Source organism: Symphalangus syndactylus, chromosome 4 (genome assembly GCF_028878055.3).
Source record: "Symphalangus syndactylus isolate Jambi chromosome 4, NHGRI_mSymSyn1-v2.1_pri, whole genome shotgun sequence".
Taxonomy (NCBI): Eukaryota; Metazoa; Chordata; class Mammalia; order Primates; family Hylobatidae; genus Symphalangus; species Symphalangus syndactylus.
This window is the reverse complement of record NC_072426.2, coordinates 130,483,475-130,509,905: the sequence shown is the minus strand read 5'-3', so window position 1 is coordinate 130,509,905 and position 26,431 is coordinate 130,483,475. Positions and strand designations below refer to the sequence as shown.

At 35.2% G+C, this 26,431-nt stretch overlaps 1 protein-coding gene across 3 annotated transcripts in view; it reads right to left on the bottom strand.

The window, feature by feature from the left end:
* Window positions 1-1,611: 1,611 nt before the first annotated feature.
* Window positions 1,612-26,431, bottom strand: part of GLRB (glycine receptor beta) — a 92,519-nt gene continuing 67,699 nt past the window's right edge. For 2 of the 3 annotated variants that reach the window (XM_055276237.2, XM_055276238.2), the window contains exons 8-10: window positions 24,990-25,142; window positions 15,314-15,606; window positions 1,612-3,270 (exon numbers count right to left, since the gene is read on the bottom strand). In XM_055276237.2, coding sequence (XP_055132212.1) covers window positions 2,974-3,270; window positions 15,314-15,606; window positions 24,990-25,142 — 743 coding nt within the window. In that variant the 3' untranslated portion in view covers window positions 1,612-2,973. The remainder of the gene's footprint in view (window positions 3,271-15,313; window positions 15,607-24,989; window positions 25,143-26,431) is intronic. The other variant, XM_055276240.2, reaches the window with a different exon arrangement.

The following is a 26,431-nucleotide window of genomic DNA, read 5'->3' as shown; positions in this document are numbered from 1 at the left end:
GTGGGAATTTGGGCATATCATGGTGAGAAGCTACTTAAGCAGCTTTTTAGAGAGAAAATGACAGTCTATCAGAATTTAACAGATACTTATCTTTCAATTTAGCAACTCTACTTTCGACATTAGCCTCATGGAAATATATGTATTTGTGCACAAAGATATTTATTGCAACTCTATTTTGTATTTGGAGGAAAAACAAACTAAGTTTTTACTTAAAAAGAAATTAAATTAAGACACATTCATCCTATATAATAATAGCAGAAGCCCAGTTTATGAACACCTAATATATCCCAGATGAGGACCTGGAAAAAACTCCAAATGTTAAATTTTAAAAATTGCAAAACCCTACATAAGGTAAAATCCCATTTAGGTAATATCTTATTATGTTACATTATCTTTTATATTTAAAAATTAGATAGATGTTGAAAATGCCTAGAATGAGTTCTGAATAGATACAAAACAATGATGACCTCTGGGGAAGAGACAGAATAGTTTGAAGGAAAAAGGTTATGGACAGCAACTTTAAATACTGACTCTAAATACATGTTTGTTTTATAATATTCAACATATTTAGTTATTACCTATGCAACTAAAAAATAAAAATTATGAAGTTAGTTCAAAAATAGAGTTATACTAGAGTGAGACTGTAGACTGCTGAAAGAGTCTGATTACATAGAATGAGAAAATGAATTAGGAGGGTGCCAGCCGGAATGGAGAGGAGGTGATAGGTATAAGAGGGAGAATTTACAGGACTTGATACTTAAAGGGACAGACTGTGTGAGAAAGGAAGATGAATTTAACATGGGCAACTGGATTAGCAATGGCTTTAACAGAAATCAAAAATGAGACAACCTGATTTTTGAGATGATAATTTTTACTTTAAAGACACTGAATTTGAGGTATCCGCAGATACTCCAGGTAGATATACTGCAAATCTCCTAGAAATATATAATACTGAAAGTACACAGATCAGAACTACTCTGGAGTTCTGTGACTAAATCTTTGAGAAGAATTATAAAACACTGTCAGCGACACTCATTGTACTTCTTTGTTATGGTCTTTTTCTGGTGTTCCATTTGTAGTTACACACACACACTTAATCCTGGGATAGCGATTCATATATACTTGGGTATTAAAATTGGTCTTAAGAGGCTACAATATTATATTACAGAAAAGTAATTCATTTATACTATTTTCCACAAATAAATTTCTATATAATGAGATACGTCTTCAATATGGTACATCTTCCACTTAAAACTCTATATCTAGATCAAATTCCCTAATATGAATGAAACTTGCCAAAATAAAGGAACCAGATTATAACCAAATATAATTATTACAAGTAAACATTTTAAGTGATTTAAATCCTATTCATTTTTTTTTTTCTTACCACAGTTCCATTAAAATGCTCTTGCCCTGGGTCCTAGAAGATATTAAGTCCATCAACAGGGTTACCTGTAGCACTGTAAAATTATTCGGATGTCACCTTTACAACTAGAGGGTGCTGAAGGTCTACAAAGGATTCGATTATATCCCATTAAAAATAATATAATCAGTGAGAATCTTTTAAAAATGCAAGGCTTCAATAAATTGAATAGCACTGAATTACATATGGCAATTTGCATAAACAATACTTTATTATCAAATTTGCCATACAAACTGGTAGCTGCAACAAAACTCTCCAAATAATGTAAACATACTTCTTTAGTCTTATGTTTATCTATGTGAATTACTGATAGTTTTATTTCAGAATGGCAGAAAGACAAAGGTGCACTGGATGTGATATTAAGAAACGGTGGTCTCATAAAATGAGACTTAGTGCTTACTTTTGGGTTGGAACAAGTTCAAAGTAAGTAAATCTCAGTTGTCTAGACTTTTAAAAAGAAAGAAAATACAAGCAGAAGTGAAGTCTAATACAAACAAAGCTATTATTTACTTAATCTCTAAATATTTTGTAACTAACCCCAAAATATTCAAATAAAAAAAAATTCAGAAAACACGTTTAATTTTACTTAAAATATGCAAGCATTTTAATAAAATAAAAAAGTTAAAATCTTTTAATAATTATGGATTTCTTTTTCAACTTATTACTTCCCCTTGGTTTCCTAAAAATGATGTAAAATCACGTATCTATTACTGCATTCCAATTTAAAATATGTATGACTCATTTTAAGGCACAATGTTTTGTGTAATATGTGCCAACAAATGAAATCCATGAAAACACATTTAGGTTTTAAGGTGGATTTAATAGAATTTTGTTTATCCTAAATATTTCATCAATAAGGTATCTTTAATTTTTTATTTTGTCAGAATTCAGTATACAGTTACATAAATATAGGTTTCCCTTTGTTTAAAAATGCTTACTGTGTATTACTATCTGATATCTTGACAACACAAGCACACTTTAAAATGAGCTGATTTTACAAATTAATATTTTTTGAACTTTATTTCTCCACAGAGCCTGTATAATTATAACTGATATATTTCTACTTACAAAGTTTAAACAATATGTAATACAACCTTTGTAAATCTGTGATAATACCATCTAAAATTTTACAAGAATAAGATGGCTTTCTTTGAAAGTTACAAGGAAGGAAATCGGAAATACTGCATACATTAGAATGGTGACCATAGCAGGATTCAGCGTGCATATCATTTTATTATCAGAATTATCTGTAGTATTTGCAGTTTACACTAACGGAAGAGAATTGTATGGATTATATTATGTAGTATGCTTGTCCTTCATTTGTTACTAAGCAATATGTTCACTATACATATATACATCGTTATTAGAGCACAGACATTACATGATCATGCTGCCATTCAAAATTAAGGTGCCACAGTTTTATTACAATCAAATGGCATCCAAAATGCAACGTTGCTATGAAAATTCAAAAGTTCTCACAGATTGGCATTTATGAATGGAGTAAGTCACAATGAAATAGAATTTTATTTTGTACAAATGGAAAACATTTATCATAAATATATAGACCAATATATAACATTGAAGAACAAGAAGCAGAAAGGAAACAATGCTCTTGCGTAAAGATCAATTCGCTTTGCTGCTGTTGGAATAACAGGTTTCGCAGGGGGAGGCTTCTTGTTGTTCTTAGCCTGAGATTTCCCAAGCCCATTGTTAACTTCAATGGGTTTTCCATAACAGTCATAATTGGATAATTCAAAATCTCTTGGTAAGCTTCCAACAATGCTGAAGTCATTAGATCTCAGATCAGACTTAGAAGTACAAACTTTTTTGCATCTGGTCTCACCAACCTAAGAATAAATATTGAAGATAATGTATTTAGAATTTTTCTACTTACAAAACACATCTCTTCAAAGGATATTTTTAAAATTGCTAGTTTCTACAAGAAATACTTGCTTATGTCACAAAGAACTAACAGAGAGAATGGTTATCTGATTAAACTATCAGATTGCCTGAGCATTTAGGGCTCTAAAATGTTGCCTACATAATAAGGCTTATGTCATGGAATGAACTTTTGATTGGTTATTTCATGCTAAGGATTCAAAGCTCAGATTGATTTTAGGTGCTACCAGGCTTGTGAAAGTTCTCAGTTGTAAGACTAATAAATAAACATCCATCCTTGCTCCCATATTTAACCACGACAGAGACAATATTCTACAATATATGGATTATAAAAATGTTCTGGTGTTACTAGCCTTTGACTTCCCTATAGATCCTATTTCCAAGTAGAGTGGTTTATAAATGCTAAGGAATTTATCCCTCCAATGAGACAGACTCTCTCTAAGCCACATTCACAAACAAGGACTAAAAAATGGTCACAATTACCATGAACCAAATATTTACTAGTGATAGGCATTCCCAACATGTTGGCTGAACTTAACCAAACACGCTCAGAAAATACAAAGGAATTATGTATTCTTCAGATAGACCATATGCTACAGAGATTATTATTCAGTCACTAATTTCTGAATTATTAAATTTGAATAAATTCCCAATGATATACAAAATAATTACAGTTACAACATGGGTTTGAACTGCAAAGGTCCACTTATACATGGGCTTTTTTTCAATAAATACAGTTGCCCCTTTGTATCTGTAGGTTCTGATTCTACATCCAAATGCAGATCAAAAATACAGTGTTTACAAAATCCATGGATATAGAGGGTCAACTTTTTGTACCCACAGGTTCCACAGGGCAGACTGCAGGGACTTGAGTATGCACAGATTTTGATATCTGCACGGGATACTGGAACCAATTCCCCGCAGATACAAAAGGACAATTATATTTTATGCTGAACTCTCTCTAGTAATCAAAATGCTCTTAGATTAGAGGAGTAGGCTAACACCAATGTTTGAGAATAGCACTTACATATTACAGAAGTCCACAAAAAGGTTAGCTTTTGGCTAGATTGCTTCATTTTCTCACTGTTCTTACCACTGAGTTTTGCTATTCACCTTCAGAATCTTCACTATTGACATTTACTCAATTTTTATTGAACATGGAAACCATTTAATTGTATATTATTAGTATATCACAGTTACTCTAGTAACTGCTTTATTAATATAATTAATACATTGACTAATTCTATAGATTCTATTTACATTTACTAAATTATAGCTAGGTTAAAAACACTATACCTCACACAATAAATAAAACAAATCTTTCCTCAACAGTACTTTAGGTACCAGGAGACTATCCTTTACCTGAATACACATATATTTATATATATATATTTCCTAGACAAGAGCCAGATGGCAGTGTTCAAAGGTGGATAGCAAAAATGCCCAAGAGAAACTGACTGACAAAGCAAGTTAAATGTAATTATACATCCTTCTGTGATTATACATTTAAATTATTTCCATTTATTTTCCAATTATAAGCATATATTGATGTTATATTTCTTAAGCTAGCATACAAATGTTGGCTTTGTTATTATATACTTTATGCCATATATATATATATTTATAAAATGCCAGTGGGTAAGAAACTTTTAAAAAGATATTTATGTAAATATGTTTGCAGAAAAATACACAAAAAATATTGATGAGGAATGGGGATTGAGGAACTAGAAGTTCACCTTTCTATACATTTGATAGTTGAAAAAAAAGATGTAAATCACAACATATTGACTTATTTAGAAATTGTTCATTATAAAATAGCCCAAATGGAAACAGTCCTATCCTGGTTCAACAGGACTTTAATTGAGGTAGTTTTTAATAGCATGATTTTTTACTCTAGACAGTTTCATTATCATACTACCTGATTTTTGTTACCAGTAATTTTCAGAAGTGACAGAAGTTGATGAAAGCAAATGAGACACATATTCATAAGGAACAATTGAGAAATTATTAATTGTAGGTTAATATAACCAAATTCGCTTTTAAGAATGTGTGTCAAGAAGTAGGTCAATGTGAAAAAAGAGGATTCTTGTCCCCACCCCCTCACTCCACTTCTTTAATATGCAGTTACAATTTACCAATTGTGAGAGCTCAACTGAGCGTGAAAGAGCAGTGCCTATATCTGCATGGCATCAAGAAGTACGGAGAGGCTTTAGTCCCTATCAGTTTATACTGTGTATCTAGCAAAATGACAAAAAAAAATAGGAACTGGTTGATATGGTTTGGATATTTGTCTCCTCCAAATTTCATGTTGAAATGTGACTCCCAGTGTTGGAGGTGGGGCCTAGTGGGAGGTGTTTGAGTCATAGGGCCAGATCCCTCATGACTGGCTTGGTGTCCTCCCTGTGGTAATGAATGAGTTGTCCCTCTGTTAGTTCAAGTGAAATCTGACTGTTAAAAAGAGCCTAGCACCTGTCCTCCCTCTCACTCCCGCTCTTGCCATCTGACATGCCGGCTTTCCTGCACCTTCCACCATAATTGTAACCTTCTGAGGCCCTCACTGGAAGCAGATTCTGATGCCATGCTTCTAGTACAGCTTGCAGAACCACAAGCCAAATAAACCCATTTTCTTATAAATTATACAGCCTCAGGTATTTCCTTTATAACAGCACAAAATGGACCATACACAAGTCGAAAGAGTGAGAAAGAGAAAAAGCAGCAACTACAATCTAAACTCTTTAAATATGACTTCAGGAAATGCACACACACACATAAACATATACAAATATATATCTATTTTTTGCCCCATTTATCTAAATTGAATTTTTAAAAGACTACTTTCATCAATTTGTCCACCACCTCACCTCCAACAGTACTTGTACAGGCATGCATGCATGCACACACACACAGACTTGCACACTCACATCTGCCCTATTATTGTTCCAGACAGAACATCAGACAGAAGACCACATTTAATCTTCAGTTTTCCAGTGCAGTTTGAGGAATGTGTGAGTCTCCGCATGTATCAGTGAACTTTTGCAAAGAGTAACTCACTATCTTGATTGGAATAGAAGTGGAGAACAGACTCTACATATCAAATCTACTCATTATGCTTTTGAAGCTACTTATCATAACAAAGGAGTACTCTAGATTCTGCCTATAGACTTAATGGCTTAAAACCAAGTATATTTAGAATATACTGTAGAAATGCATTTGCTATAAATCATATTTTTATATCATTTTAGGTGTGGTTTTAGTATCTGTAAATAACTAAACAAATGGCCAAATTTATATAATATTATAACCTAGGCCACAAATAAATATTTTCAATTTTCTAATCTATTTTATTTATATAACCATATAAATTCTGCCAGCAATTTAAATAATGTTAGGATTTGATCCAGTTTATTCAAACTATAGATATAGAATATTATGTTTATTCACAGAGATTACTTATATACTGCATAAAGTTACTTGCTTTATGTCAGTAAGTCAATAATTTTTTCAGTGTTGAAGCCATAACATTACAAAGCATTCCAAAAAAGCTGCAAATTGGTTATATTAAGTTTCTAGCCATTTAAGTCTTTAAAACGTCTCTTGGAGATATATTTGAAGATTCTTGTATTCAAGAATAAGTAGAGGTGCACATGTGGGGTGGACGGAACCTCTACTACAGAAGTAATTTTTAATGATAATAACATAACTGAATAAAGAACAAGATTAGGTTCCCTAATGAGAAGTACTCAGGGCTTCTTAAATAGGTCATGGTTCATTAAGTAGTTGGCTAGTCTCCTTGCCCCATTCATCACAGATTTTACACAAAGAAAATTTTCTTTTACACCTTATTATCATATCAAATATGTACATGAAAGTACAAAAGAGTTTACACTATAAATACTATTTTAAACAGTTATAACATCACATGAAAAGAGATGAAATAAACTGCTTATAAACAAGACATTAACCCTACTTAACACACATTCTTAAAAGCAAATTTGGCTATATTAACCTACAATTAATAATTTTTCAGTTGTTCCTTATTACAAATATATGTCTCATTTACTTTCATCATATAAACTTCTGTCACTTCTGAAAATTATTGGTAACAAAAATGAGGTAGTGTGATAATGAAACTGTCAAGGATAAAAAATGATGCTATTAAAAACTTTCTAATGCCTCCAACTTTAGCTTCTAAGATTTTCTTTGTGGTTCTTTTAAGTTTCATTCCACACAAATTTAAAAGCAAATAACTTTATGCAGTATTTCTTGACCAGAATAATTAGGCATGATTTCATGTCAATAATGGTATCCTCTACAGACAACAAAATATTTTCAGAGGGAATAATTTGTATATATTTTGCTAAATTTAAGTCCATTAAATCGTTAACATTAAAAGATCTCCTTTACATATAAACAGCAGCTTTTATTTTCCAATTTATATAAAATTGTATGCATAGGTACTATTTTCTTTGTCTTTTACTCATAAAACCATTGTGTATGGCACATACTAGTGTTAGAAGTAGGGTGACATTAACAGTAGGTTCTTAACTGCTTTGTTGAATAAAATTGACACTCTAACATCACAATTAAAAGAACTAGAGAAGCAAGAGCAGACACATTCAAAAGCTAGCAGAAGGCAAGACATAACTAAGATCAGAGCAGAACTGAAGGAGATAGAGGCACAAAAAACCCTTCAAAAATCAATGAAGCTAGGTGCTGGTTTTTTGAAAAGATCAACAAAATTGATAGACCACTAGCAAGATTAATAAAGAAGAAAAGAGAGAAGAATCAAACAGATGCAATAAAAAGTGATAAAGGGTATATTACCACCGATCCCACAGAAATACAAACTACCATCAGAGAATACTGTAAACACCTCTACACAAATAAACTAGAAAATCTAGAAGAAATGGATAAATTCCTGGACACATACACCCTCCCAAGACTAAACCAGGAAGAAGTTGAATCCCTGAATAGACCAACAGCAGATTCTGAAATTGAGGCAATAATTAATAGCCTACCAACCAAAAAAAGTCCAGGACCAGATGGATTCACAGTCAAATTCTACCAGAGGTACAAAGAAGAGTTGATACCATTCCTTTTGAAACTATTCCAATCAATAGAAAAAGAGGGAATCCTCCCTAATTCATTTAATGAGGCCAACATCATCCTGCTACCAAAGCCTGGCAGAGAGACAACAAAAAAAGAGAATTTTAGATGAATATCCCTGATGAACATCGATGCAAAAATCCTCAATAAAATACTGGCAAACTGAATCCAGCAGCACATCAAAAAGCTTATCCACCACGATCATGTTGGCCTAATCCCTGGGATGCAAGGCTGGTTCAACATATGCAAATCAATACATGTAATCCATCATATAAACAGAACCAGAGACAAAAACCAGATGATTATCTCAATAGATGCAGAAAAGGCCTTCGACAAAATTCAACAGCCCTTCATGCTAAAAACTCTCAATAAATTAGGTATTGATGGGACATATCTCAAAATAATAAGAGCTATTTATGACAAACCCACAGCCCAATATCATACTGAATGGGCAAAAACTGGAAGCATTCCCTCTGAAAACTGGCACAAGACAGGGATGCCCTCTCTCACCACTCCTATTCAACATAGTGTTGGAAGTTCTGGTCAGGCCAATCAAGCAGGAGAAAGAAATAAAGGGTATTCAATTAGGAAAAGAGGAAGTCAAGTTGTCCCTGTTTGCAGATGACATGATTGTATATTTAGAAAACTCCATTGTCTCAGCCCAAAATCTCCTTAAGCTGATAAACAACTTCAGCAAAGTCTCAGGATACAAAATCAATGTGCAAAAATCACAAGCATTCCTATACACCAATAACAGAAAAACAGAGAGCCAAATCATGAGTGAACTCCCATTCACAATTGCTTCAAAGAGAATAAAATACCTAGGAATCCAACTTACAAGGGATGTGAAGGACCTCTTCAAGGAGAACTATGAACCACTGCTCAACGAAATAAAAGAGGACACAAACAAATGGAAGAACATTCCATGCTCATGGATAGGAAGAATCAATATCATGAAAATGGCTATATTGCCCAAAGTAATTTATAGATTCAATGCCATCCCCATCAAGCTACCGATGACTTTCTTCACAGAATTGGAAAAAACTACTTTAAAGTTCATATGGAACCAAAAAAGAGCCTGCATTGCCAAGACAATCCTAAGCCAAAAGAACAAAGCTGGAGGCATCACACTACCTGACTTCAAACTCTACTACAAGGCTACAGTAACCAAAACAGCATGGTACTGGTACCAAAACAGAGATATAGACCAATGGAACAGAATAGAGCCCTCGGAAATAATACCACACATCTATAACCATCTGATTTTTGACAAACCTGACAAAAACAAGAAATAAGGAAAGGAATCTCTATTTAATAAATGGTGCTGGGAAAACTGGCTAGTCACATGTAGAAAGCTGAAACTGGATCCCTTCCTTACACCTTATACAAAAATTAATTCAAGATGGATTAAAGACTTAAATGTTAGATCTAAAATCATAAAAACTCTAGAAGAAAATCTAGGCAATACCATTCAGGACATAGGCATGGGCAAGGACTTCATGACTAAAACACCAAAAGCAATGTCAACAAAAGCCAAAATTGACAAATGGGATCTAATTAAACTAAAGAGCTTCTGCACAGGAAAAGAAACCACCATCAGAGTGAACAGGCAACCTACAGAATGGGAGAAAATTTTTACAATCTACCCATCGGACAAAGGGCTAATATCCAGGATCTACAAAGAACTTAAACAAATATACAAGAAAAAAAAAAACATCAAAAAGTGGGCAAAGGATATGAACAGATACTTCTCAAAAGGAGACATTTATGCAGCCAACAGACACATGAAAAAATGCTCATCATAACTGGTCATCAGAGAAATGCAAATGAAAACCACAATGAGATATCATTTCACCCAATTAGAATGGTGATCATTAAAGTCAGGAAACAACAGGTGCTGGAGAGGATGTGGAGAAATAGGAGTGCTTTTACACTGTTGGTGGGACTGTAACTACTTCAACCATTTTGGAAGACAGTGTGGTGATTCCTCAAGGATCTAGAACTAGAAATACCATTTGACCCAGCCATCTCATTACTGGGCATATATCTAAAGGATTATAAATCATGCTGCTATAAAGACACATGCACACATATGTTTATTTTGGCACTATTCACACTAGCAAAGACTTGGAACCAACCCATATGTCCATCAATGATAGACTGGATTAAGAAAATGTGGCACACATACACCATGGAATACTATGCAGCCATAAAAAAGGATTAGTTCATGTCCTATGTAGGGACACGGATGAAGCTAGAAACAATCATTCTGAGCAAACTATCGCAAGGACAGAACACCAAACACTGCATGTTCTCACTCATAGGTGGGAAATGAACTATGAGATCACTTGGACACAGGGTAGGGAACATCACACACCAGGGCCTGTCATGGGGTGGGGGGAACAGGGAGGGATAGCATTAGGAGATATACCTAATGTAAATGACGAGTTAATGGGTGCAGCACACCAACATGGCACATATATACATATGTAACAAACCTGCATGTTGTGCACATGTACCCTAGAATTTAAAGTGTAATAATTAAAAAAAAATAAGGCTGTGATGAGGCAGCCCGATCCACACTGAAGTATAGTGTCAAGTGGTGATTGAGGACTTCCATCACTGTAGATCAGTAACAAGGCCCTGATTCCCTGCCATAGTGTCTGTGGAAACTATGTAGGGAGTATGGACTTAAACCTACACCCAGCAGTAACAAGAGGCTCTCTTCCACGCTGAGGTGATGTCACAGGAGGCCATGGAGGGTCAGGACTTTCACCAACACCAATTGGTCACGAAGGCAACCCCTGCTGCTGTGTTGGTAGAGACAACACGGGGAACTGGTGACCCCCAATCCCACCCAGCAGTACCAAGAGCTCTACCCTGACGAAGTGGGAAACCTGGACTTGTACCTCTGCTTGGAAGTAATGAAGCAGCACTCATCCTTCCCCTGACAGAACAGAGCCAGAGAAAGCAAGTTAAAACAGAAGGCTTAAACACGATTCGGAGTCTCATAATATAATATCAAAATGTCCAAGTTTCAACACAAAATCACTCATCATACAAAAAACTGGGAAAGATCTCAAACTGTATAACAAAAGATCTCAAACTGTACAACAACAATCTGAGAATTCTGAGAAATCTGAGAAAGATATTACAACATTCATGATAAAAATTATTCAGTGGCCAATTATGAACATGATTGGAACAAATGAAAAAAATACACACATACCAAATGGAAAATGTAAAACTCATAGATTAGATCAACAGGAAAATGTAAAGGGCAGAGGAAAAATATCAGTGTACTGGGAGATTACAGAAGACATTGTCCAAGAAGTCCCAGCCAGGGCAACCAGGTAAGAGAAAGAAATAAAGGGCGTCCGAATTAGAAAAGAGGAAGTCAGATTATTGCTGTTCAACAATGATGTGACCGTGTACCTAGAAAGCCCTAGAGACTCCTCCAAAAGACTCCTAGATTTGATAAACGAATTCAGTAAAGTCTACAAAATCAATGTACAAAAGTTACAAAATCAATGTACACAAATCAGTAGTACTGCTATACACCAACAATGACCAAGCTGAGAATCAAATTAAGAACCCAATTTCTCTTACAAAGCAGCAAAAAAAATTAAAATAACCTTACACAAACAAATGGAAACACATCCCATACTCATGGATTGGAATAATCAATATTGTGAAAATGACCATACTGCCCAAAGCAATCTATAGATTCAATGTAATTCTTATCAAAATACCAACATATTTTTCACAGAATTAGAGAAAACAATCCTAAAACTCATACGGAACTAAAAAGGAGCCTGAATAGCCAAAGCAATCATAAGCAAAAATAATAAATGTCCAAGTTTCACATTTTATACAAGGGACTTGAGCATTAGCAGACCTTGGTATCTGATAAGAGTCCTAAAACCAGTCTCCTACAGTACCCAGGGACAATTGTATCACAAATCTAGCATTTGTGTTATCGGAGTCTTGAAAAGAGAAGAGAGAGGGCAAGGCAGGAAAAGTACACAAATAAATAATAGCTGAAAACTCCAAATTTGGCAAGAAACATACACCTACATTTTCAACAAACTGAGAGAAATCCCAAACAAGATCAACTCAAAGAAATCCACACAGAGACATGTCATAATTAAACTTCTGATCACTACTTGACCAAAAGACCAAACAATTTTTTTGAAAGCGTGCAGAGACAAGTGACACTTTACCTACAGGGGAAAAACAATTAGAACAACTAGTTTTCATCAGAAGCCATGGAGGCCAGAAGGAAGTGAACACAATACATTTTAGGTGCTAAAAGAAATACATATAGAATTGTAACCTCACAATCCTACATCTAGAGAAAATATCCTTCAACAATGAAGGAGAAATCAAGACATTCTCAGATAAAGGGAAAGTAAAAAAAATGTGTCACCTGCAGACCTATCCAAAAATGGGTAAAGGAAATTCCCCAAAAGGCGCGGTGGCTCATGCCTGTATTCCCAGTACTTTTGGGAAGCTGAAGCAGGTGGATCACTTGAGGCCAGGAATTTGAGACCAGTCTGGCCAACATGAGGAAACCCTGTCTCTACTAAAAATATAAAATTTAGCCAGGTGTGGTGTGGCACAAACATGTGGTCCCAACTATTTGGGAGGCTTAGGTGGGAGGATTGCTTGAATCCGGGAGGTGGAGGTTGCATGAGCTGAGATCACGCCACTGCACCCCAGCCTGGGCGACAGAGTGAGTCTCTGCCTCAAAAACAAAAAACAAGGAAATTCTCTAAACAGAAAATAATAAAAGAGATATAACCTTGGAATAGATGAAGATGAAAGAAAAACATAGCAAAAATATACAATAACATTTTCTTCTCCTTGAGTTTTCTAAATTATATTTGATGGTGATGGAAAAACTATAATGTGGCTCTAAATGTATGCAGAAGTATTTAAGACAATTGTAAACATCAGCTTAAGGGATGAAAGAGAGGTAACGTTCTTAAACATCACAAAAACTAGCAAAATAATGACACTAGTAGATCGTGATGCTTGTCCAGACCAACCATTAAAGAAGTTAAACAAAGAGATACACTTAAAAACAACACAGAAAGCGCAAAATGAAATTCTAAAAAAATGTTCAAGTAACCCACATTAAAAAAGGAAAAAGAGGGCCAGGTGCAGTGGCTCACGCCTGTAATCCCAGCACTTTGGGAGGCCAAGGTAGGCGGATCACCTGAGGTCAGGAGTTCAAGACCAACCTGACCAACATGGAGAAACCCCATCTCTACTGAAAATACAAAATTAGCCAGACATGGTGGCGGGGACCTGTAATCCCAGCTACTCAGGCAGGAGAATCGTTTGAACCTGATAGGCAGATGTTGCGGTGAGCCGAGATCACGCCATTGCACTCCAGTCTGGGCAACAAGAGTGCACTCCAGCCTGGGTAACAAGAGTGAAACTCCATCTCAAAAAAAAAAAGAAAAAAGGAAAAAGAAGATAGAGAAACAAAAACCAAAATAAACGAAACAAAGAAAAATAAAACATAGAGTAAAGCCTTACTATATCAATAATTACATTAAATGGAAGTGATCTAAATATACCAATTCAAACATAAGAGAATGGCAGAGCAGTTTAAATACCAAACACCAACTATATGTTGTCTACAAGAAACTCACTTCAAATATAATGATATAGAAATATTGGATGTAGAAGTATGAAAAAGATATATTAAGGACATCTTTAAGGCCAAGATAGTGCTGGATTAATGCAAATTTTATCCTTATTCTTCATGAAAGGCATAAAGGAGTTCTAAGGCTTCGAGAAGCCTCCCTGAAGGTTTCAGCTAAGTATTTGCAGAGGATCTTGGCTTTAGGTTCAGAAAATGAGTATAAATGACTTAAACAGTTTTTTAAAGGCCACAGGCAGCACCATATAAGCATGGTTCCTTTGCTTCTGCATCTAAGAACCACATGCGGTATACTAGTCTAGCATTCTAGGTAAGGGGACTAGTGGTGATTAACAAACGGAGAGAGTAATTGTGGGACCAGAGGAAAAGCATGGAAGGTAAGATTTTCAAGGTTGTAGGATGGAATGGATCTATTGGTCTTCTGTGGAATTACTGCTCTTAGCTCAATGGAAATGGTCTTCTGGTTGACTGGTCCACCCATCCAGAGGGCATCAATGAGGGGCACATTGGGGTAAATGGACAGCTAACCTCAATCCTTTACACAGCCCGGCATGTTGAGATTTACCATTACCCACTATTCTTAGACCCATAATCAATTGACAAGGCAGGGTTATGGGGTAAAATCTTAAATATTCCTTCTCCTGCTGCTCACTGCTGGGCGGGACAGATTCCTAACTGCGGGCATCATTTCCCTGAGCCAGACATCCAATATACAAGTAGCCTGCCTGACATGCTCCATGTGAAGCTCTCTAACGTAATGGGGAATGGTGGGTGATTTAATCATGAGCATGGGCTTCTCCAAGCCTTTTTATGTAAGGCCGATGATCAGTGATGCCCCACAGTCCTCGGGCCTTTCATTAAGATACATTGAATGAGAAACAATAGGAAGGTCTGTGCTCCATCCAGCAAGGTCTCCATATTCAATGGTGACCATCAAAGCACAGTTGAATCCTTAAACTCAGTGCAAAGTCCTCAAAAAATTTAATAAGGCATTACTTTTTTCCTTAGGTGTATTTGACCTAAACGTTCTGAATGTTTTCTAAAAAGCACGTTTCCCATAAACTGTGTTGTGCTCAGTTTATTTTCATCTGTGAGAGAAAAACAAGCAAATGCTAATTTCCTCAAAACTTGTCTCATACACAAAGGTGTCTCTCTCTTGACACTATGAAGAGGTTGGGGGAAATGATTTCATGGGGTAATTTTGTCCTTACCTGCAAAGTGCTAATATGAACAGGAGTCCCTGTTCCATTTACAGTATTCTTTTTAGCCGCATTTCCACCTTTTCGATCTGCTTGCTCAGCCTTAGTAATTCTGGCTTTTTCTGCTTCAACCCTTTTGGGGTTGTTCAGCATCACCTGGACAACTGCATACTCCACCAGGGAAGCAAACCCAAAGAGAAGGCAAGCAATGAGCCAAACATCAAGAGCCTTCACATAGGAAACTTTGGGAAGCTCAGCGGCAAGGGTTGTGCATTCAGAGGCCAAGCTGAGGACTGAGAAGATACCTACAGAAACAGAAAGAGGAATGAAAGTTGCTTTTTATCCCTATGAGATGTTTTGCGGTCGTTACTCTTTGACTAAATCCGTCTTCCAATGACCCATGAACAATTTGTCAGGTCCCCTTAAAGCTCAAAGACTAGAAGAAATAATAGGTACATGCCTTTTATGTAAGGATTATTGACTATGGCTGAGGATTTTGTAAATACTTAGGATTTTAAAAAATAAATAGAAATTTAAACCAGAGTATAAAAATATAATTTGGACCTGTTTTCAATATTAAAGATGGCTAAAACTATTGTATAGTATCTCTGAGGAAGCCACAGAGCTCTCTTATTAGACAGATTATGTATGTTATTTTTCAGCTTTGTTTGAGAAAGATTTCAGTTATACAGCTGAGTTTTGTCCCCATGAGCAACTAAATCAGAGCAAGAACAGAACATAAAAAGCAATGTTTTCATAAGGTTCATAATAAAAAAAAACTAATAGAAAAGACATAGTAGGAAATATTCCTGTTTAGAGAGAACATACGATTCCAGATTTCCAAAGAAAGGAATAAAGGTCTGCTCCATGTAATGGTAACCCTTCAATGAAAGCTAACACATTGTATACTAATTTAAGTCAAGCAATTGTCAGTCTCCAAAGAAGAATTGCAATAATTTATTGCTCTCTTTCTCTTCCCAATTGCCACTCTCCCTCCCATTCCTCTCTCTTTTTCCTTTCCTTCGTATTTTCAAGAGAGAAGATGATGAAATATATTTTATAGTTATAACCTATTGGCATGGGCTACCAGGAACATGCTGAGTCAGAAAAGGAACCTCATTCAATGTCAAGGGAGACTCACTTTACTTGAAGTAGAAAACAGATCTGACTTGGCTCTGTGAGTCCATCTCACATACTGGGTTGAGTATAATTTTTTCTTCTTAGATTTGGCCACTTATGAGAATTAATGTATATATCACCATAATAATTAAACGTCTACTTGGCTCTCTTTTCCCTTCCCATGAAATTATAAGCACTATATCAGTATTAATAATCAGTTAAACATTGAAAAATATATCAATTGCATCATTTCAGAAGCTTCTGAAAAGTGTCTTTTGCATTCAAGAACCTAAGATACTCTCTATTAGAAAGAAACGCGTTAAGCAAATATAACTTCTGCGGAGGAAAACAATATTCAATATATAACAACTTGATAAGCTCCTAGTTTACTTTTACTATAATTATCCTTGGCCCTAAGGAAAACTAAGAACTACTTAATAGAACTCTATTTTAAAAGTTAATGTAGGTCTTAATGTTTTCTAGCCTGGAAGTGGAAAGTAACATAAAAATCCAAGACCTTATCAATTACTGCCCTAAACTACAGTTGATTATAGCCATGGGAATTAACTTAGCAAACTGTCATTCTAACTTAATTTTTCTATTCTTTGTCAAATTTTGTGAGTCAAATTACCAATCAAAAACAAGCCTAACTTATTTCCTTGAGATAAACTATTTTGACACTATCCTGTTTCCATAGCATTTCATGCTGATTAATAATCTAGAAGATATTAAATTTTAGTAAGCTTAGCTGTGTACCTGAATATTTATCCTGCTAGATTAGAAACTTTATGATGAAATAGAGAATAATTTCAGATTATTGAATGCCTTCAGAGTTCTGTAGTGGCTTTTTATACCATATTTGGTAGAGAATATTCAGAAATTTGGAATTAAGGAAAGAGAAATTACACTATCTAAAGAATATTTAAGTAGCATTACTTTGGTGTGGATATACAAAACAGACTGAGAAAGAAAATTAGTAGTTGGGGAAACAAAGTGTAAGGAAATGAAGGCCTAGGTTATGATAGGACAGACGTGAAAAAAAGTTAAAAATTAGAGAAAACATTTGAAAAGAGTTACTGATTCAAGTAAGAAGGAAAAAATTGAGACAAAGTTATGAACAGGATGACTGGAAGAGTTTCCATAAAAAGATGGGGAGGGGGCCTACAGAAAAGAAGATGACTTTGTCAGGAAAACCTTGAAAGATTAGATAAAGGCCAAGAACAAAGAACTGATGATCATGACACAGCAAAGTGCACCTGGGAATTTGAAAGAACTTTTTGAAAAGATTAGCCAGTATCATTCAGATAGATGTCTGAAAAGAGAGAGGACTTTGTGAGGTAAAGATGCTTTGGTGTCAGAGAATGGGGACTGATTGAAGAAATAGATGAAAGGATTGTCTTTAAAAGGTGTGACAGAATATTTATAGATTTTGGAGGGAAAAGGGGAGTATTCATAATTCCACACATTCAGTTAGAAACAATGGTAGTGAATTGAAGACTTTTATCATACCAGATATAAGAAGGAAAGCTGAAGAAGTTAGGAAGAAGAATGTGAACACACACTATGTGCCTTATCTTTGGAAAATCGTATTATAATAGAAAACACCTATTAACATTTTCTATCCAAAAATAAGAAATCTGAGCAAATAGTGCTACTTTGTAAAAATATTTTAGCATTATCATAATATAGCCTTCAAATGGGATTACTTCATTGTTAAATGATACATAGTGAAATTATCTAAATTTTAATAAATTGCAAACAGAAAGAAATATAAAGCCATCACCCATAAAGTGTGGATTTTGGTCAGGCACGGTGGCTCATGCCTGTAATCCTAGCACTCTGGGAGGCCGAGATTGGTGGATCACCTTAGGTCAGGAGTTCGAGGCCAGCCTAAACAATATGGTGAAACCTCATCTCTACTAAATATACAAAAAACAAATTAGCTGGGTTTGGTGGCACATGCCTGTAATCTCAGCTACACTGGATGCTGAGGCAGGAGAATCGCTTGAACCCGGGAGGCAAAGTTTGCAGTGAGCTGAGATCGTGCCACGCACTCCAGCCTGGGCAATAGAGCGAGACGCCATCTCAAAAAAAAAAAAAAATGATTTTTATAGTGTTAATATTATGTTCTTAATAAATTACTCCGATGCTCCTCTTTAATAAAATCTCGGACTCTTTGGTAAAATATTTCTAAAACACGTTTAAATTATATAGACCTTATTTGTCAGACTATTTCCTCCAAAATCAAACCCGGATTTCGAATCAGGGAAAATGTCATGAAATTGTTACTAACTCTTACAAATAGATGTAGAGTCTTCATCTATGAAAAGTTAAAGCCAACAAAAGATATAAACTAAATTATTAATAAATAAGCTATATAAGGAGGTTGAATTGAGCAAAATCTTCCATAAACAAGTCAGGGTTGAAGTTATTTAGCTCATCAACATGGAGACAGAATTGTATAATGATAAAATCATCTCAGTTTTTCAAGATATATACAGTAACCTCTATGATTGTCTATGGAATGTCCACAGATTTCTTGTCCAGCCAATCACAGAGGAAGAATCTGCAAAATGATTCCCTAACAGCATATATACTAGGAATGTATTGGTGAAAAGAGAAAAATTGAAAACTAGAAAAAGGAAAGAGAAGAAAAAATAAGGAAAGAAAAGAGAGGAAGAAAGAAAGGAAAAGAAAAGAAATGGAAGGCAGAGACAGCATGGCATTTGCTATTAATAACCAATGCCATGAATCAACAGAGCAGGTCAAGGAGCAATTGCAAGTGCACATATGCCAACTCCTGTCTCAACTCCAAATAATTTATCTCATAGTGTGATAATCACCAAATTTGTACATTTGAAATTGTTGTTAATAAATGAAAATTCATTTAAAAGTACTACTATTAATAAATTATATTAGCATATTATCATTTCATAATTTTTAGTTAAAGAATACTAAAAGGAAAGGGAACTTTGACCCAAATTATTAATCTTTTTGTATTTATAACTGAAAGTTATTTGTTAAAAAAAATGTATTCCCTTTAGCAGAAACTAAAGTATTTTATGTAACAGAAAAAGATATAGTATAGTTTACTTAGTTAAGAGTATTACAAAACGTTACTTCAATAGTTCTGTGAATAGTTACTTCCATACTTGGAGAAATAGCTTAAGACAAAAGTCATTACCTAAAATTCTCCAGGGAATCTTTGATGTTTGTTAACAATGGGGAAAGTTAATCACAAAAAGCCTGGGTGAAAAACAAAAGTAGAATACAAAACTAATTTTTTAAAAAAGCAAAATGAATCTAGGGCAATTTAAAGTAATCACTTTATGCTCTATGCTGTCTGCTAACTTTTAGAAAATAAAAACTACAGGCCATAACAGAAGAGACTGGTAAACTTATTTATTTAATCCTTTGGGAGAATGTAGGGGAAAAAGAGTAGAGTAAGGAAATATATGCAGAATCAAAACAGCTATATTAACTGGATATCCTGAAATTTAGTCTGAGTCAGTATTATTTCCTTTTCTTTTTAGATAAAATTATAATTTAGGATCTAATAACAGGCCTTCCGAATACCTGCAGTGTAATTCCATAATTATAATTGGAGATCTTAACATCTCTCACCAATAACAATAACTACCCAAAAGAGATAAAAGATTTCAACAGAACTACTAACAGAACTACTAACCAACTTGACTGTAATGATACTTACAGGACACAACAACAAACAATGACTAATACACGCTGCACGTGCACATGGTGTTTACCAGGAGGCATGTGCTAGAATGGGCTGTTTAAAAAAAGTCTCAACACACATAAAAGAATTGAAATCCGTGAGTATATTCTCTGACAAAAATGGAATTAAGTTAGAAAGCAATCATATTCAGGTACCCAGAAAAACTCTAAATACATTTCTAAAGAATCCATGGGCCAAAGAAGAAATCATGAGATAAGTTATGAAATATTGCAACTGAAAGATGAAAATACAATATACCAAAATTTGTGCACTGAAGTTAAAGCAATGCTTACAGAGAAATTTACAACTGTAAATGTTCATGTTAGAAAAGAAGAAAGATCTAAAACCAATTGTCTGAGTCCTACTTTCAGCAATTACAAAGAGATCGAATTAAATGCCAAATAAATAGAAAGGAAATAATAAACATAGCTAAAAATCAATAAAAAGGAAAACAAACAAATAGAGAAAATTAATGAGATAAAAGCAGGTGCTTTGAAAATATCGATAAAATAAAAAGTCCTGTAGCTTGAGTGATCAAGAAAATAAACAGAAAATTCACTATTTAATAATATCAGGAATGAAAGATGGAACATTACTACTACAGCCTGACATTAAAAGGAAAAGGGAGTACTACGAACACTTTTTGTTCTAGTAATTCACAACTCATCTAACATCTAGAAATCAATTGGCATAATTCACCAAATAAGAGGAAGTAGCCCACACAACTGTTTAAATATCTACCCATCTACCTCCCTTTGTGTCCATATACTCTGCCTTCTCTTCTGATACTATGGACCAGGGATCAGTAAACTATGACCTGTAGGCCAATCTGACCCATCTATATTATAAATAAAGTTTTGTTAGAACACATCCATACTTGTTCAGTTATATATTGTCTATGGCTGCTTTACTATAGAACATATAAGAGCAGAGTTTAATGGAGTGACAGAAACTATATGGCCCACAAACCTCAAATGTCTACTCTCTGGCCTTTTATAGGAGTTTGCTTACCTTTGGGGCAAATGTATCTTGTTCCTAGCAAAGGGCAATATCTCCATTTCTTGGATCTCATCCCCTCTTCCTTTCTCAAGGTCACTGCTCCTGCACTTTTTCCATCTCTCAATTTTTCCTTCACTACTGGTTGTCCTTCATCAAAAACAAACTAAACATACTATGAATTCATCTACCTTTAAAAAATGAAAAACACTTTCTTGACTTTTATTCTTACCCTGGCTATTTTCTTATTCTTTTTCTTTTTATAGCTAACAACCTCCAATGAGTTATTTATATTAAATATCTCCAATTCCCCCTCATCTTCTTTCCTGAAGCCAGTCCAATCAGGCTTTCTTCTCCTCACTTCAAAGAAACTGTCCATGGACACCAATGACCTCCCCAGCTCCTTTAATCTAATGGTAACATTTAGCTCTAAAAGTCATTGATCCATGAACAGTTGGTTGATCACTTTCTTGACCTAGAAATACTTTGTCCACTTGACTTTTAGGAAACCGCATCATACTGGTTATTCCTCATTTTCTCAGTCCCTCTTAGATTTCTTTACTTACACTCATTCCTCAGTGATTCCAACCACAGATTGAAAACCAACTATATTTTGACAAAGTTTAAATTCCTACTCCAGTTCTGAAATTTCCAATTAAACCCAGACTTGCATATCCAACTGCCTATCTGATATCTCCACCTAACTGACACTGGAGCATTAACAAGTCTAAAGCAAAGCTCCTGGCCTGCCCATCTTCTCAAACCCACTGTATTTACTTGCACCTTTGCCCAGCTTGGCCAATGTCAATTTCATGTTTCTAGTTTTTCATCCAAAATAATCTTGAAGTCAACCCTGATTCTACTTTCTTTAATCTCACATTCAACATACCTACAAATACCTTTTATCTCAACCTTCAGTACCATCCATCATCTAATTTTTTTTGGGGGGGGAGGTGGGGGATGGAGTCTCACTGTTGCCCAGGCTGAAGTGCAGTGGTGCAATCTCAGCTCACTGCAACCTCTGAGTCCTCGGTTCAAGCAATTCTAGGTCCTCAGCCTCCTGAGTAGCTGGGTTTATAGGCGTCCGCCACTATGCCTGGCTAATTTTTTGTATTTTTAGTAGAGACGGGGTTTTACCATTTTGGCAAGGCTGGTCTCCAACTCCTGACCTCAGGTGATTCACCCACCTTTGCCTCCCAAAGTGCTGGGATTACAGGAGTGAGCCACTGCTCTCGGCCCCATCATCAAATATTTATCAGCACCTGCACTACTACACACTAGCCCAAACCATGGTTATTTACCTGAATTATTGCAATTGCCTCCTAACCACTTTCCTTGCTTCTGCTCTTGCCCCAGGTCATTCTGTTCTCAAAGTAAGCAAAGAGATCTGGTTAAAATTTAAGTCAGATCATGTGTAAAAGCCTTTAACGACTTTGTATTTCACGCTGAATAAAAACTAAAATTGGCCTGGTACAGTGGCTCACACCTGTAATCCCAGCACTTTGGGAGGTCAAGGCAGGCGGATCACGAGGTCAGGAGTTCGAGATCAGCCTGGCTGACATGGCGAAACCCCGTCTCTACTAAAAATACAAAAATTAGCTGGGCGTGGTGGTCAGTGCCTGTAATCCCAGCTACTTGGGAGGCTGAGGCAGGAGAATCACTTGAACCCGGGAGGTGGAGGCTGCAGTGAGCCAAGATCACACCATTGCACTCCAGCCTGGACAACAGAGTGAGACTGTCAAAAAAAGAAAAAAAAAAAAAGCTCAAAATCATCAGGATTTTTTAGCAGATGCTACATAGTCCACCCCTTATCGCTGTTATCTTTCTGACCTCCTTTCCCACTACTCTCCCTTTGACTTGTTCTGCTCCAGACACAATGGCCTCCTTGTTCCCCCAATGTCCAAGCATGCTCCTGCCTCAGGAATGCAGCCCAGATGATCACTGCCTGGGCCACTCTGTCCTAGAAATGACTCATTTCTTCACCTCCTTCATGTCTCTGTCTGGTATCACCCTCTCACTGAGGCCTTTCTAACAAGCAGTTTGCTACCTCCAAACTTGCTATCTTACATCACTATCTTACATATGATATATTATATTTATATGGTGTCTGTTTCTTCCCAATAACATATATATTCATTGAAGCTAAGAAGTGTTTTAATGCATTTTATTAACTATTTATTAGCTATTTATTTTGTTAACAACATCCCCATCTTTTTGAATAGTACCTAACACATAACACAAAACAAATATTTGCTGAAGGAATCAAAATATGTAGAACTGCTTTGCAAACTGTAAAGCAATATAAAATGTAGCTCATTATTAACTCCTGAATGTGTAATATAGGCTTTCACTCATTTTCTTAATACTCCCTGGAGCTTCTTGGGTATTTTTATCATTCCTATTGATATTTCAGCACAGTTATTTTTAAAGAAGTTAAATCTGTTGTTCAACTTGTCACAGCTAGTAAATCCAGAACTGGCTTTCAAACCCAGGTTAACTCTAGGGACTGACTTTCAGCCATTGAACACTTCTCCACATAACAGGTCTCCTGGATATTAAGTCACAGCTCAGGGACCTGGTATCAGAAGTCCTGCAATGAATGGAGATGAAACATTCTTAAAGGATATGTCAGAAATTGAGATGTCTCCAAAGTAGTCTTGGAAGCCTGACATTTATATCACTGCATGAACATAAGAAACTTCTAATAAATAACAACAAAAATTATTCGAGAGAAATATATATTTTTGACACATCTAAGAATTTAAATTCAGGTTTTTTTGTTATTTTCCCAGTAAATATAATACATATAATTATACATAGTTTTTATCCAGGATAAAATTTCCCATATTTTTGGTTATAGATTTGGTCTGTGTGATTTCTATTAGATGTAAAAAAAAACAAATTTCTTCTACAGATGACATTGCCATTTTCATGGCTTCTTTCCTAGTTTCCCACTCTTTAAAATCTGTATTTCATTTAATTTCTCCAGTAAGTCAGGAGAGAGATTTGCACAAGGCCTTTTTGATGGAAGAAAATTTAAATGTAGCAACTATGTACTCACTGAGGAGGTCAGACATATCACAGTCTTACCTGTGTGAGTTCCAGGTGATATTCAGAAAACACACAGACACACAGTAATAAAAAATTTTGAAACACTCCAACCAATCAAAATTTGTTGACACAATGTACATATTTTGAAGTTTATTCACTTTATCCATAGGAAGGGCTCTTGCTTATTTCCTTAAGCATAGGCTTTTTAGCCATTATACAGACACGATTTTCAAAAGACTGGCTGGTGGTATTTCTATGTCACAAAGCATTAAAAATAAACTGGAGAGCAATGGCCCTCAAGGGACAGCCAACCAGCCCTGATATAGCACACCATAACCAATGGTTGGGAAAATGATGGCTACATAATTTTTCATAATTTTTAAAAAGCAAATTATATTACTATTTCCTAAGAGTATGTGATAATACATACTATTTTTCAGAAAGACTTCCTTCGAAATAGTTATTCAATTTTAAGTTTGGCACTACTGAAGGTTTTAGACATAGTTATCTGTGAAAATCACTTATAAATAATTATTTCATGACAGAAAAATAGATTAACTGCTTATAATACTCCAAGGACATGAAAAGAGAAACTTAGCTTAATTATAGAGTGCATAAACATTGAGAAAATCTAGTTCAATATCAAGTTTTGAAGAAAGTCTTTAAACAGTGAAATTGGTTGCTAACAATTCTAAAACTCATTGTTTCAAAGTAGGTGATTATATGGTAAGTTAGATAAAGATATAATCTGTTCCTGATGTGACAAAAAAGCATGGAACACCTTACCCAGGGGCACTCTGGCAGCACTCGCGTCCGGGTTGATCCAGAAGGAAAGCCAGGAGAGAACCACAATGAGCAGGGTTGGGGCATAGACCCCCATCATGTAAAAGCCGACCTGCCTCCTCAGGGTGAAGATGACTTCCACGCATGTGTAGTAGCCTTTCAGAAGCAAACACATTCAAGGCATGAGGTTTTCACCCCCACAGAATCACAAACCTCAATGACAGACCTGGAAATGGTAAGTCACTTCTATTTGAGGCAATTTCACAGAGTAAACGCCTCAAAAAGAAGTTTTTCTTTGCAGATATATAATTTATGTGACCTGAAAGGGTGACATTATGGAACCAGTTTCGGCTGACCTTTCGCAACTTCATTACGACATTGAGAAATAGATCCCACATGCTGCTCCACTGTGTCAGTGTCTAGCCTTTTAGGTCATTGTTCAGAGAATTGGCAATAGAGTTGAACTTTTCCTTACCCGTGGGTCCTCTCAGGGCAATGATCTAAAGGAGTCATACAGGCAGTAGTAAATCAAAGTAGAACAAATCTTAAAAAGAAACACTCTGGGACTACACATTATCAGTATAATTTTTCAGCCATATGTACCACTTCTTATCTAGGATGGATGGCAGTCTACACTGACTCTCATATATAGATAAACCTTAAAAATTAAGAAAGTATTGAAAGTAAACATTAGCAAGTATAAGAAATCAGTGTTTTCAATCCATATACATAAAAGATGTACATGGTGCTAACATCAGATATTCCTCTCAATTCTTTGCCCATTTCTACTGCAGGCTCTCAAAGGTACTCCAGCTGAAGGAAAGAACTTTCATTTTCACATGCCAAGACAAATGCAGAAATTGTTTTACAATCTAATTCTAGAGTGGCCATGACATCAACTAGTCCCCCAAATTAATCACCAATTATAGGCAGCCTCACAATAGCCTTTGCTGCCTTGAGAAAGAAAATAATAACACGAATATGCTCACAGTACTGCATTCAAATAGAAAAGTTATTTCCAGATGTTTGAGATTATTTCTTAAATGTTTGGTCTTTTCAGTTAGCTATTTAAATATAATATCTAATGCCAAAAGTGCTTAATTTAGATAAGGATGTCATTTGCCATTTTACAAATGTAAGATTATGCATAAATAGCAAAATAAAATATCTATAATCATTTTCTGTTTAAACTCTCATTTTTTAAATGGTGAAACAAATTAATGAACAATAAATAAATGAAACAATTATGGGGGAAAGAATAATGTTACTTTTTCCTATTTTATAGTTTAAAAATAATATTTACCTGATCTTCCTAATTGGGAAGAATATACATATATCTAACACAAGAATAATCTACATATTTATTCATTAATAGCACCTACAGCAGTACTTGCACAGAATAGGACCTTAATGTGAAATAAAAGAATGGTTATTTATATCCTCAA